This window comes from Solea solea, chromosome 15, assembly GCF_958295425.1.
Source record: "Solea solea chromosome 15, fSolSol10.1, whole genome shotgun sequence".
NCBI lineage: Eukaryota > Metazoa > Chordata > Actinopteri > Pleuronectiformes > Soleidae > Solea > Solea solea.
The window spans coordinates 15,121,358-15,137,027 of record NC_081148.1 but is presented as its reverse complement, the minus strand read 5'-3'; the positions used below and the strand labels follow the sequence as shown (position 1 = coordinate 15,137,027).

Here is a 15,670-nt window from a genome sequence, read left to right as displayed (position 1 = left end):
ACTGCTAAGTATGCTCCTCCATCAATTATGGCATGTGCTAATGTGAGTCTCACAGCAGAGAGCCAACATGTTTCAGTGGGCTCAAATAGCTTTGCTGCACTCTCCCACTCAGAAATTAATCTTCTTTGCAGCAGACATCTCTGCGCATGCCTAAAACACAAAGGAACACATACAACAACATTGACTGCTTTGTCTTAACGATAACTCAATTACCTAAATATTTGCTCCTTAAATACATAATTCTATAAATAGACAAAGGTGCGTAGCGAAAATGCATATATATGCAAAAGAAAATTAGATGGCAATTTCGACTGCATTGCCACCCGCTGCGCCCAAGATCTCTTCTCCACCTGCACCATACTTTTTACTTCATGCATCCTTCCTGTCATTGCTCAAACAACATCCCTCTCCCATTTTCTCACCCTTTTTCCCTCTTCATCAAAACAACATTCCTCATGTTCCACCTTTACGTGAAGATTGTGGGGCTCTCCTGAGAGATCTTTCTGCACACACAAACTGCAGCTGTAGTGTGTGAGTGATAATGAAGTGTCTGGAAAAAGAGGATTAGGTGGAGTGGTGGGCATCATCCCTGTGGTATAAACGCTCATCTCTCCCTCAGGAAGGACACATAGAGTGTCTTTCCCCCCAGTCCAATTGGCCATCTCTGTGTCACTCTCAGCTGGCATACTGAGAAGGCTACTGAGGCCCTCAGGAGGCAACAGTGAGTGGGCCAGAGCAACTATGGGCCCACCTCCTAGGGGATGTTTGGTGTTTCATCCTCTGACACCCGCCTGTTTATTCTGCACAGCCAGGCTGAGAAGAACATAACAGACACTGGGAAAGTAAGGATCTTCACCATGGGAATAGGCTGACACATGCAAGATAGATAGAGGGTGAGAGGGACAGAAGAAGAGGGGGGTAGAGATACTCCTCCTCTTCCCTCTGGTCTGACAAAAAAAGATGACAGCTTTCCTCTGGAGCTCACACTGCCCTTCCTAGGCGCAAACCTCACTTGTAGGCAAGTGGCCTGTCAGACACAGCCAAGTAAACTGCCCCATGGGAGATGCAGAATGCTTCGCAGTTACTAGCTGGCAAAAGGCCATCATATCAGGGCAGTCTCTGCATGGAAAGTGTGAAATAAGTGCCCCTAATCAGCCACCAACCAGCTCTATAGAGATGCTCATGTGAACGTTCACCTTCTTTTGCACTCACTGTAAGTTCAAAGACCCATTCTTATCCGTACACCTGTTACAAATCGCTGATCTATATACCACCCCAACACTACTATCAACATTTGGCATCCCTACAGTATGAATTTGCAGACAGCAAAAAAAAAACACAAGAGCCAGGCAGTGTGCATGTGTACCTGCTGTAAAGCAAGCAGTTCAGTAAAAGCCTACTGTAGTTGCAATGTGTTGCATTGTACATCTGTATCAACAGTTGCTCAATAACAGCTGTAATTACAGAACACATGTCCTTCCACATCTAGCTTCCTTCAAGCTTCCCACAAGTTGTGTGGTGTCTCAAAGCACAAAGCAAATCTCATTCATTTAATCCAATAAAGTCCAATAAATGTATATATACAGTACATGGTGACATAATGACTAATATACTGCCAGAACATGTTTATTGGGCCTGGACTGTTGACTGCTATTGATTTAATGGTTCTGCTTAATGGCTAATTTCTTCCATTGATCTTCACCAGTTCCTCAATTACCTCACCACTGTTAAATATAGAGAGTGGTTGGCATGCAGGGAACCCGTGTGAGAAGGACTTCAATTATATATCACTTCAAAGCAAAGTAACCAAAACCAGTAGATATGGATGCTCAGCTTCTTTGCCATGTCATAGAGTTTCAGTGCTCATTCAGGTTGCTATTTCTCAATCTCTCTCCTGTCTGACCTGTTACTTACTACAAGTATCCTGTTTTACTGGGACTACATTTCTATGATTTTTTATTGCCATGTCAGTCTCTGAACCATTTATGAACATGTGGCCAGGCTCTCAGAGTCTCTTGTAATCTTGTAGCAGCCTTGCTGCGGTTGTTGAGTCTTTTGGATAGGGTAGTGTCCTGCTTAGAGCGGTCCCTGTCTGTCATATCTCATCACTCCACCCTGTATTTCTGGCGGCAATGGGACCAAAACTGACCACTGAGTCAACTGACAAGACAGCTCAGCATCCAGTTATCCCAGGAAAGAAATAACACATACACATGACAACACACGATTTTTGAAACTACGACGGACTAACAGATATGCCAATTATGCAAGAAAATGCATGCGCAGTTACGTTCATCCTGGCACACACATGGCGTATTCACACGAATACACAAAACACACACAAGCAAAAGAAAATTGACAGGTCAAATGCACAATCTACCCCTTAACACAACCACGATAAGGCCTGTGTTAGACACAAATTTGCTCTGACACTGGCATTCGTAAGGCTTGGAGTTGTCTGAAATCTCAGCAACTGACCCAGAAATGGGGGGGGGGGGGGTTCCAAACCCTGGGGTGGTTATTCTCACTTTGGGTAAAATGATGGGAAACCGAACAAGGTGGAGAGCCCTTAAACTGGGGCACCAGTCCTTTGTGGAACGAAAACAAGTGAATTACCAAGAGGTTGATATATACGTAAGGGTGCTGTTGGACTGCAAAATATCACTCTTCTTGTCCACTGACCATCAAAGGCCACATTCTTTCCCTTTTAGAGAGAGAAGAAGAGAAAGTGTAGAACAGATACAGAGGCTAAAAAGGTCAAACACAAAAGAAATACAAGCAGCTGCAGTACGTTTAAAACAGCAACCCTAAGCTACGGAAAGGACCTGATTTTAAAATCAGAAAAATGTACCTCAGACTTCCTTGTCTCATCTGCCTACAATTTCAAAACGACCTCAGTCCTCTGATTCACTATACAATGAGAGAGATTTTAGAGGGGTGAAGGTCTTTACTTTGATGACCCCTCAGAAGCGAAATGAAAGGATTCTCTGCATCCACCTGAAAATCATACTGAAAATGAATTGGTACTTTTGGTGCAATGTTACATCAGGGAGACAAATATACTTTATATATGAAAAATAATGTTTTGATACATTTATGGCCTAAGAACAAGAAACCAGCAACAAATTAAAACATAATTTGTATAATACATACACTTTCTGAGGCGTAAACACTATACACACTCTAAAGAGGTCTCCAAGAAACTTCCCATTTGGTGGCAGAGTGAAACTGTGAATGTTAAAGGTGTCTCTTTTAGTCTTGGAGGACTGGTCAGTCCCGAAAAGCTTGCTACACCACAGACATAGGCCATGCAGATGGATATGCTGAAACACATGTGCGCTCTTTAAAGTTAGATCCTTCTCCTCACCCACACTGCAGTGCCAGAGATCAAGTGATGTAGTCGACTAGCTAATGACATGACCGCCGCAGGCAATGGCCAGCAGCTTGATTTATATACACAGACAGAGATGAATGATTAATAGGCTAAGCGATAGATACCAGGACATGTGGCAGCTATACGCCCCTCCTGCTCACTCTTGTTTGCAGATACAAACCTCTCCATAAATCCCTTGGAGCAGTCTCTTATGTCTCATAAGCTACAGTTTTTACTCATCACATTGTCTCGCCTTTCGCTCTACTTCTTCCCTCTCTCCATTATGATGCAACACAAATCCTAAATATGGAACCTACTGTTGTAGGCTAAAATGAATGGCCCTATCATTCTGCATCAATTAGTCCATCCATCACTTCTGATTGGAGAGGTGGGGTGGGGATGTTCATGGTGACTTTTCATGGTGGCAGGACAGCGAAAGAGATGGCATTATAAAACACTTTCACATTGAAATGTAATTATCATCTTTACTCGGGTACTCCAAACTGGAGTCCAGCTGATGACCTTGTCGTGTAAATTTCAGTGAAATGTCCTCTAAATTATGTCATCTCTGTAATAATTGGCTGAAATGAGCTGACAGCATGGGGATACTTCACATTGAGATGACTGATGTTTCCCTTCAGCTATCCACAGACACATCACTGTGCTGGTCATATCCCCATATCAATGTGGTAGTTTTCCACCACCTCCAGTTCAAATACCAGATATGTGATAGATCATATTCTCCCTATAAAACAAAGAATTAAAGGTCCAGTGTGTAAGAATTGGTGAGACTACAGACTGTAATTAAAGGAGGACTGCTTCACTCATCCCTTCCTTTAAGGAACAATGGACTTTACATACCAGAATGTATTTTTCTTTGTTTACATATTAAGCTTCAGCTTCAAAACATGAAACACACGCCCTGTTGGGTTTGATCAGGCTACTGGTGCAATATTTAACTATTGTTGATACAAACATGCATGTAGACTTGTAGAATATGATTCTACAAGTCTACATGCAATACCATATATACAGGGTTAAAGGCCAGGGAATACTTACATGCCACTGTTAATGCATAAACACACTAACAAGTGCATTACACTTGAGATTTGTAGCATTAAGTTCCTTCATAATTTTACTAAGTAAGTGCAATTTAGAAAATGACTTCTCTGCTTACGTGAGAAAGATGCCAGTTCAAATTAGGCTTTTATTTTAATTATTTAAATGAATATCTCTGGACAAGCCAATGCAAGGCACTCCCATATTTGGAGGGCACAATAAAAAGCAACACTGAAGAGTATAATTTGCAAAGCTTTGCCCTGAACACAACCTACTAAAATTAAAGGCAAATATACATGTACACAAGAGCGAAAGAAAAAAAAAACAATATGCTGTAGTAAATAGTTCATAACAGCAGGGCAATTCCAAACAGACATTTATATCAGCGCTGTCTCAAACACACTTAAAAAAACATACAGAAGATTATAAGACAAATATAAGGTGGACCTAAATCAGAGTGTCACTAACTGCCCGCTAAATAATTGGAGATAAATAAACCCCAAGGGTGCCACGCTGACGGAGGAATCTTTGGATTCAATTTATCATTTCATATTATTTAGGTTACTCCATGGGGAAATACACTTTCTCGGTCATAAGTTATGCTAATGGCTGAAACTACCATCTGTGAACTGAGGACCATCATTCAGGCATAGTATGCAGTCTATGAGTTATGAGAACAATATGTCATCTTTGAATGATTAATCATACATGGGAGTGCCGGTGCTTCCATACAGCTAAAAAGGCTGCAATGGAGAGAAGGCTAGTCTAAACTGTCACACAACACTGTCCTATATCACAAACTCTGCTCCCCCCTGCACAGAAAAATCAAGCCTCAGCCCCCTCCAATTTACTCAATAAACAAGCCTCAAGCAGGAGCCAGACAGAGGATAATGGTTCACCTGGAGGTGACAGGAAAAGAAAACAGAGCTCTTTGCATAACGAATGGTGATAGAGATAAGCACAGAGAAGTACTCAGGAATCTTGACAAAGGATTACCCAGATGTCCAAAACTGGATACATTCTCTTTTGTTAAACATAGTGGAGCACTGTGCTGGTCTGAGGGCCACTAAGAGCACTCAGTTGCTCCAGAGCTCTACTGAACTAGCAATGTTGATGTTGGTGGTTATATGGTAAGACACATTTACAATGGGCAAATCTTCTTACACTTCACCTGTCCTAGCTTGATATTCCTTCAGTTGATGATAGACAGAGAACCATATGACCACCACCACAGCCAGGCGCAACACACAAATCACAGGAAGCATAATTAACTGCTCATATCAGAATGTGTTGGTACATGCTATGACTAGCACAACTATTTAGAAAATGTATGAGGCCAGAGGCAAGCAGAGCTACTGTACAGCCTGTGTCAAGTGAGCAATGAGTTCAGTGAGGATTAGTGGCCTGTAGCTAAAGTAGCCCAGGTTACATACATGCCATGCATGTGCTCTGCTGTGGAGTGGAGAAAGTAGTCCCAACACAAGACAAACCATTTGTTTGGGTGGTCTAGTTAAAGCCTAACGCTAAATGGGCAACACTTCTGGTAAGAATGCTAATGAGCCAATTCCCCTCCTGGATGGAGACATCAAAGGCAAGTGGAGCTCCCTCTCTCTGGCAACACAGGACCTCTTGGTATCATTACATGGCTCAGTGTGCACTCGCATGCTTGTGTTTGTGCGAGTGCAAGTGTGTCAGTGGGTGTGTGAAAGAGAGACAAATGAGGGAAAGGAGAGATAGACAACATAGTGTTTACATTAGGTCTCTTCTTCTGGGACTGTGCCAGCATCCAGCCATGCTGTGACACACATCACACACGCAACTTGGTACCATTCATAATTACCCTCTATTCACAGAGGCCTCATTTAGTGTGCTATTATCAGAGATCATTGTTATCCACCCTCTATGTGTGAATGAATCCCAGAGAGACCAACATGTCTAACATAGATAACAGTGCTATTTTAGTTAACCCCATTGTGTACATAAAAACTGAAGATGCAACCCACAGAGAATTGCTATCCATGATTTCAAAGGATATAATGGGGCATAACAATATTCTCTCACCCCACCTTATTCATGCTGCTTTACCTAAAAACCATCAAGAGACAGCCTTACTGTGACCACATGTCACATTTGATTTAATAACTGTAATACATAAACAAAGAAAAGATAGGTGAACCATTTTCCCCAAAGTTATCCATGTGTAGCAGAAAAACAAAAAGTCCTCAAAGCCATATAAAGTTTAGAGAGCTTGTGTAGGTGGTGAAATAACTTTCCGTACATAAACGTAGGGCTGTGTCCATTTTTCATACACTGGCAGGAGGCCCACCTCCAGAACTATGGGAACTAAACATGGCTCAGGTGTGTGAGGCCAGCATGATGGATCATCCTGTTGTGGTGCTGCTCCTCCGTAAAGCCCCAAGTCGGGAGATAAGAAGGACTCCGTATGAGAATGTGTCTCCTCTTCAAATCGATCCTCACTGCCACCGAGGCAGGAGGTCGTCACATGCCAAACCACTGATAGAGGTAGAAGGCGGGCCAGGGTGAGAACAGAGAGTGGTTTCACAGCTTTTGCAGCAACCTTCAAGTGATAAAGACACTGGAAGATAAGACCCCTTTTGACCCCATGCAGATAAAAGACAAACAATGTAGGGCTTTGTTTGAAGGGAAAAAATAACATTTCCAGCTCTCTGGTAGATAATCTCTCCCTGGTTATAATTACCTCCTCATTCGTCAACATGGGCCAAACAAGAAAAACAAGCTGCAGAAGAATCCCAGATCGGGAATAATAACATAAAACAGATTAGTTATGGCCGTTACAAGACTGAGATTTAACATCGTACATTTAACTGACCTTCTAACTCGTGGCGGTAACTTAGTGGGAATAGCATTGCTGGAGGTCAGTTATGAATAAAAGGAGACTTTGATCTCAAAAACAACACCAGCTACATATATTATTTCTCGAGAGTTAATAAGGACAGCTGCACGTCACAATCAATCAGAACGTGTTCTTGCCAAATATGTCACTAATTGAAACATAAGGGCTCATGCTTCAGTGTTGATTGCTGCAAATTTCAACAATATTGTAATGCTCGAAAAAAAAGCCTTCCGTTATGCTCTAACCCCCGTTATTATTTGATGAACCCAAATCAATCATTGATGCTACTCGTCCACAGATTTTAAGAACTGTAAAATGGTGATTTGGCCCAAAAAGGAAACAACGATGAAAACATAATAGTAAAGCAAATTGCTTTCTTATGATTATCTGAACATAGCAAACCAATAATGAGAGTCGACGGTAGCGGAGAAAGACAGACAATCAAAAGAACAGTATTGCTCACTTTAGAGAGCCTGGCTTGTCTATGAAGTCGGTTGTTCATGACCTCTGATCTCAATCACAGAGGTTCTTTGGTTGCCTGCAGAAGGCCTCTTCATGTCAGATTGGGACGCCGCACTACTGCGCAACAAAGGCTGGAAAATTTGCAGTCCTAACATGCGTCAGACAGGATGAGGGCCACTCCAGTCTACATGATTAGATGCGGATAAGACTTCAATAGTCATGAGTACATTCTGATGTGTGCCACGTGCACAGAGCAGTCAACTATGCTGTCGCTTTGATGCAGCTTTATGTCATGCAATGTGTTCATGACCTAACATATAAATATAAACACAGGGTGATTTATCCTGTTCTAAAATAATGTGATGTGTTACAATCTCAAAAACCTACTGCGATTTAGTAAATAAAATATGACAGAAGTCACTCACATGATTATCTATATATCTATATATATATATATATATATATATATATATATATATATATATATATATATATATAGATATATATATACTGTATATATATATATATATATATATCTACATATATAGAGAGAGAGATATATATAGATATAGATATAAATATACATAACACAACACACACACGTGAATAAATGTGGCACATTGTCAATGTCAAGGAAGGCATTCATTATTAGTTGCAGATATAAAGCTATGTGTCTCTTATCATATTGTAATCATTTAGATATACAAAGTAGAAGTATTAGATCGATGTACCAATGTCATTTTCAGCTGGAAGCTTTAAGAAGACAGTCTGAAAGAAATGTCAACGCAGATGGACAAATAGACAAGGCTGAAGCAGTGACATTATTTTCATGTCACATACCCCCCAAACCCCCCAAAATTAGACTAGAAATGAACCTTCCACTTTAATCATATCATAGGTGCATTTCACCCTAAATATTATTAGTGTGGTGAAGAATAATTATCTCAATCATGTCACTGTAAAAGTCAAGTTTTGGAAAAGAGGAAGAGTGGGATTGGGAAGCAACATTCTATTCTGGGAGTTTCCTACCCATTAATCCTACATCACAGTTGGCTGCCTCAGATTTCCTCTGTTGCTGTGATGATAATGTTCTTCGGCAGGCCACTATAGTAATGGCCATCTCTCCGTGTGACACGGGGCAAGATTGCTCTGCACTACGCTCTAATGTTTTGGCCTCACGTTCAACCACATTTAGACACTTGAAAGGAAATACAAATTAATATCTGCCACAATCCCACAGAAGAATATATAGTCGATAAGCCATTTATGTCAGTTCAGATGAGTGCAACTTTAATTGCTCTGCACTAATGCCAGAGGTGGAAAACAATGAAATGATGAAATTAATATCAAAGCCAGGAACTCACCTCCTCCTCCTCCCAGAAGACTGGAGTTTGCTGAAACGAGAAGAAAAAAAAAAAACTTGTGAGAAAAACTTCAAGCAAAATTGATCATCCAATAGTCAGAATTATGTGGCCATTTTGTTTGGATACCTAAACGGTATTTGTAAGGTAGATTTTATGAATACATCTATTTGACTGAACGCCTGATTAATCAAGTGACTTATATCACACAAAGAATAAAAGGTGCTCGAAAAACAGAACACAACCATTCATGAATACATTCAGTATTTTCCATCGCACTGAAAAGAAAATGGACATGCTTGTTTTATTGTCTTGCTCTTTTCTTCTTCTTCTTTGTGATCTTCGTTGAGGGAGATTGCACAGGGAAAAGAGGATGACAGTGTTGGTAAAAAAAAAAACAAAAAAAAAACAGCAAAGCAAGTATAACCTGAAATTGGCTTGAATGATTATGCAGCCATGTTACAGATTTACATATCACTACACAATGAATACACATTTGAATATTTGTGTCTAGCAACCAAACATGTTGCATTTTTTATGGTCGCTTTCAACAACATGCAGGCAACAGCAGTAGCAAGTAACAGGAAGGCCATCCATTACTTTATCACATACCCCATATATAGAAATAATCATTGTGTCTGGCAGTGAGGTTTTTAATATGAAATTTGCAAGTTGGCAACAAACGTGTGATCCAGTCAGCAGCTAATTTAAATATACACTCCCTGGCAGATTCCTTCCTTGGCAACATGACAAAGGCTAAGCTCAATAAATTATGTGGTCCATTAAAAACATTTAACAGTGGCCTGTAGTTAAAGACAGTTGTATCTGCTGCAGCACAACAGGGAAATACAGACATTAGCATGGCTTTGTGGGGTCTGGATTCTTTCTTCAATGTCACAGAATAAACAATGATAAACAAAGGCTGAGACAAGCTCTTCAGTACGACGATGATGATATTAAAGAGTGAAGCCAGTTTCACACTGGATGTGTGTCTCCTGCCAGCTTCAGAGCTGCTGTGGAGCTTATGATATGTTTTAGATGCACTTTGCTTTGAAAATCCTGAAACACACCTTTAAATACTCCTCTGTTGACAACGATATACTAGGTCTCTTCAGTATGAAGCTGCACATCTGTTGTTACTGCGCATATTTCACAATTAAAATTATTATTATTTTATTTGAATTTTTTTAAAGGAATCAGGAAACACCAGAGTGCTTTTACTTTGAAACAGGAACAAGACGCGCTGTGGTTGTGACACATATGACAGATATAGATGCTGAAACTGTAAAGAAAGATCATTTCCCCTGCATATTTTATTTTTGAGGCGCATGCGGCTTGTGTGACAAATAGGCAAAAGGAAAAAACAGAGCCACGTGGCAGCCCACGCAGCCAGTGTGAATGGTCCCATTAGTTATTATGTGTGCCTGAAAGAAAAGAAAACCAAAATGCAGCCATGACACACTGCACTTAAATCCAGTGAGAAAGAGGCCGAAAGGCTTCGGTCTCACAAGTGCCATAGACCCCATTTACAAATCTTATATAAAAAGATGCAAACATGGAGAGGAGGCCACAGTTGTTCCAGAAATGGCAGCAAAGGTAGTCACTGAGATAATCGATGGTCAGGTAAAGATGGAGCAAATAGTTGTGGTGCATGGCACAACTCTGATTCTGGATAAAAAGAAACAATACACAATTGTGCGGATTCTCCTGAGCTCATTCGTGCATGTCTCACAAGGGCAGGGCGGCTGTAATCTGATAACATCAGTGCATAAATGAAAAACAAGACCTTACGCAGACGCGTTGCTCACACATCCAGCGTGGCCACATCCAGCGTGGCCACATCCTAAGGTGTCAATATGCTAGCTTTGACTGTGCCATTGTTTGCAAGCAAATCTTAGAGAAGGGAGTTTCTTAAAGGCTTGGATGTGTCGCTGTTATTCTGATGTCAGCTTTAGGAAGATTCAGTTCAGAAGCACTCACTTGTCACTTGTGGCGTACAGGTTTAACAGAAGGTAACATCAAAAGACTATTCCAAGGGGAGAGGACATCATTAAAGATGAAACTATTTTCATTTTGCTTTAGGTGTCAGTTAGAGATATGCGTTTCACGTAAGTGGAGAAATATGAGAGGGGATTTAAAGTACATCTGTTAATTTGGGCATAACTGAAAATAGGCTATGTGTTTGAAGTGAAGTTCATACAGAGGGCATTGGAAGAATTATACTCCGCAACATGTCTTTAATGATTGTCGGCACCATTTGCAGCCTTGGTCATCATTGGCAGTGAACAATGCCTCCTTTAAAAGATTATTACTTTTCAAAAACATTCTTTTGCAAAAGCAACAGATACTGAACATGTGGATCAGGGTGGAGTTCTCCATTCGCACCTTAGTCCTTTATTGTAATAATTATTTTCCCCTGATTATGTGTGTGTGTGTGTTTGTGTATTGGGGGGGGGGGGTGCCTTTGCATTGTCCTCTTTGGAGCATCATCGAGACGAAACAAAAGAAAGCTTTCCCACTGCAGGATGTTTTATCAAAGGGCTTTTGTTATGCATTGTGTTTGCATTTTTGTGTGTGTGTACAGTACGAGCATAACATACACAAAAAAAAGTGACACGGGTGTACTGACAATGCACTGTCGTGTTTACAATAGCTCTTCTCCAGGTTTTTCTTTGACACCCATGCTCTCAAGCTTTTCTTTAGCTCTGGAATCTGTCAGCCATGAACAACAAGTACACACAACTCAAATGTGCATCATTTCCAGAACAGCCTTTTTGTTAACAGCGTTAACAGGACGAATTCTCAATTCACATTTAAAACCATCGATGAATGCAAATAAAGTTTTATTGCTTTACTTGTACCAATAAATTCAACTTGAAGGTAGACGCTATGAAAAATGCTCAGCAGCATTTTGTTTATCTTGTAAATGTGTTAACCCAGTTCGTTTATTACCAGTAAAATGGAAGTTACAGTTTCTGTGCCAGTTCAAAGCAAGCTAATGATATGCTATTTTTCAGTAAAGTCTATCATCATTGTCAAGCCTCCTGGGGAGTCTTTCTATTCCTGAGCTATTAAAACACTGGGGTTTAATTACCTGACATTATGGAAATGTATACCTGAGGGGGGCGCTTCATTTACTTCACACCTAATCAGAGATTGGAGATGTGGTTGCTAATCAGTCTGACAACTGTGCATGTGTACGAGTAAGGTGGGGTAGCGGTGGTCGTGAGTAGTCAGGAGGTCGAGTTATTAGATGCTTTCAAATCACATGTGACTTGGTGTGTTCACGAAAATTGCCCTATGGGAGATGAAGAGCATTCGACAGCCATCTCATCTCTGCAGTGGGTTTGACAAATATGGAAGCGGGGAGAGGCAAAGAAGCTGTTTTATGGCTTTTCATTTCCCCTCTCCCTGCATCCTCTGTAAAGATCAGAATGTCATGACACATGTTTTGGTCGTTTGTCTTTAGGCACAGCTGCCTATGCATATCTGTAACCAACAAGTCTATGTACTCAGTCCACAGTGATCCGTATGAAGGGAGACATTAAAATAGAAAAATGCTCACTGACTTCAGCAATCTGTCTTTTTATACAAGACAAATAAACGGCTGCTAGAACTGCAAACCTAAGGCAACAGCACTAGACCATTGGTACCAAAGGTTTAGAGCTTATTCAATAGGACTTGCTTGAAAAGTGTTTCAATTATCCTGAGTGATGCATATTTTATAATGTGTATTAATTATAAACTAGCTCTCCTTGCTGTTTGTGCCTGCCCTGGGCTCAGTTTGACTATCTTGTGGTGGATCAACACATTTCTGCCTTTAGGGAAACAGTGGGAGAGCCAACAATTAGTATTACCAGAAGATCATTATCTGTTTTTTTTTTTTTCTGAACACCTACATATAGAGTTGTCCATAAATGTGTGTTTAATGAGTTTTTGACTTAACCATCCTCTTTCCAATGTCCCTCAGTGTGTGACCCCTAGACAATTCCAGGAATCAATTTTCGTTTGGGGACAGAAAAAGAAATATCTCCAGTCCACCTCTAAAATGGCTCCATGGATTCTATCACTAAGGACAAATTACATTTTTGAATGAAAGCATGATGTTTAAATGCACTTAGCAGCTTTTATCAAGAGCATAAAATGTGTAATCATACATAAACATGTAGTAATATGCAGATTAATTAAATAATAATGTAACAATGCCAACTATTTAAAAAGGACACAAATCGGACCAATAAATCAGCCAACCAATTGATCATGACTACCTTGACTTGAAGGTTTGCAATGAGCCATAATACAAAGAAAAAGGAAAGCCAAAGGAGTAGGCCATAACTTTTGGTTTGTCAGGAGTGCTGCTGAGAGTCGTCCCACTGGTAACCACAACATGGGCCATAAATCTCAGTGGAAGGGCACCCCAGACGGCTTGGGATGGCAGGTCATTAGGAACTGTTGGTCCACGACATTAGGCGGGCCCATCAAACACATGCCTGCACTGTCACTGCGGGAACACCCACTTCCTGTCTGCCCTTTGAACTCTCAACCCCCACAGCAACCGTATTTATCCTTCAACAAATCACAATGCAGTGGGACCACTACAGTGTATTTTCACACCTAGAAAACAGTGATAAGAAAGGGAGTGTGACAGCTACGGTGTACGAGTTCTGACACCACATTGAAAAACCAGACACAAACACACGGCAAAAAGAATGGAGAAGCCGCCGTCTCGTCTCCGTGTAATCGTATATTCGTGGGGCAGTCATAAAAGTGGGCTTGAGCACTGGCCTGTGTGTGCAGAAGGTAGTGAGGCATGGCGTGGGTATGGGTGTCCTGTTTGGTGTCGTCAGCAGAGTCCTAGATCATGCAGTTAAACTAAAAGTGCCAGTGCAGAACCACAAAACCTTAAGGCAGTAAACAGATCCTCTTGCCCACCTTCTGGTCCCTGCCACCTTCACTGAACTCTTTACATAAATGTTCACCTTATCCTTTAGCAGACTGTGTACTCCACTGTGACCCTGGCATCAAATGTGACATACAGAAACTAAAAACGTCTCACGGCTCAGGTCACTTGATTTGTTACACATAGATAAGTTTCTGAGTTACCTGCTTTTTGCAAACACTGCTGCCACTGCATTACAATATTATTGGCCTCTCTGAATTTTCAGTGAATATGTCAACTTAACTAATGAAGATGATGTTATTTGGCAACAATGCAAAGGTTTATATTTTATAATATGAGTAAATATGACTAACTTATTCAAACTGTACCACAATAAAGGCACAACGTAAGTCAATAGAACTGGTATTTGTTTGTCAAAGTGTTTCTTCTATTCCCCTGCTTTAATTACATCTCACATTCAGTTTATTTGACAGGAACAAATTAGCATCTACCAACAATGGAATTCAAATGGAAGGCCTGAAATAATGAAGAGAAACAAAAGGAAAACAAAAAACTCATTTGCAGACTTGGCTGAGATGGTCATTAGATGTTCTTCTTCATGTCTAACATGTCAGCTCTGAATGTCGATGTTCAAAGAATCAGTGAAGTGAAAGAATTTGGCAAATTCTTTTTGAGTGGAATAATGTGCTGCTTTGCACACAGACTTTTCCACTTCACCAGCCTTGCTAACAAGCATCCGTACTGCGGTACACACATGGGCGTACATGCACACGCACACTACCACAACTCAACATAACTGGAAATACTCCGTCAATGATGTGATCTCTACAGCAACTGATCTCATGTGAGTGGAACTCGGTGTTAAACTGAGGCAACTCGGCTCTTAGTAGCTGCAGAAATTCACACAAATAGAAATAAAACTTAAAGTAGCCACTACTTGTGGGACGAATGAAGAGAGGCAGTAGTGGTATTTCTTATTTGTAGCACATTAATAATGCATGCTACACCACACATGCTGCCCTGCCTGATAATACATGGCATTTTTGTTCTTTATGGCTTCTAGCAGTCCCCCAGGAAGCCAGACTAACTTGTGAAAGAGGTGGCAGGATCCCAACAGCACATTCACACACCAAAAAAACCTACAGCCGTGCTAATGTTTTATGTGGAATTAAATGCATGGGTGTCTAAAGGATGCGGCTATGGCTGAAGCAACAGGCAGCAATATTTCAATATTGACACATCAAATGTTTCAGTGAAATTGAAGTTCTTGGTTTCATTAAGGGAAATGCCAAGCAGTTGTTTTTTTTTTTTTTTCATTTTCCACTGACAAGAAATCTCTTGAATCAAGTTGCACTATGTTTGACATCAGAATGTGGCAACTTAAATTGGATTCAGAATAAACTAAAAGCCCTACATCCACAGCGAACAGCAATTTATTAGGTTTTCTTGCTTTGTAAACTTTCTCAAAGACACTGTTGCAGATGTTTCTTCCCCCATTTATTGTGTTGTTATGCTAAATTGATTTGGTGCTGGTAACATAAAGCAGGCCTCATTACTCATGTGTATCGATACTCTGTCAGCTTCCAGCACAAACAAAATCTCCATTAAGTTACATGATGGGTTGTACTTTCAGATGTATT

At 40.6% G+C, this 15,670-nt stretch overlaps 1 protein-coding gene across 2 annotated transcripts in view; it reads right to left on the bottom strand.

Moving 5' to 3' along the window:
- The window catches only part of macrod2 (mono-ADP ribosylhydrolase 2), a 357,104-nt gene that overhangs the window by 240,996 nt on the left and 100,438 nt on the right, over positions 1-15,670 (bottom strand). For both annotated transcript variants that reach the window (XM_058651020.1, XM_058651021.1), the window contains exon 4: positions 9,134-9,163. In XM_058651020.1, coding sequence (XP_058507003.1) covers positions 9,134-9,163 — 30 coding nt within the window. The remainder of the gene's footprint in view (positions 1-9,133; positions 9,164-15,670) is intronic.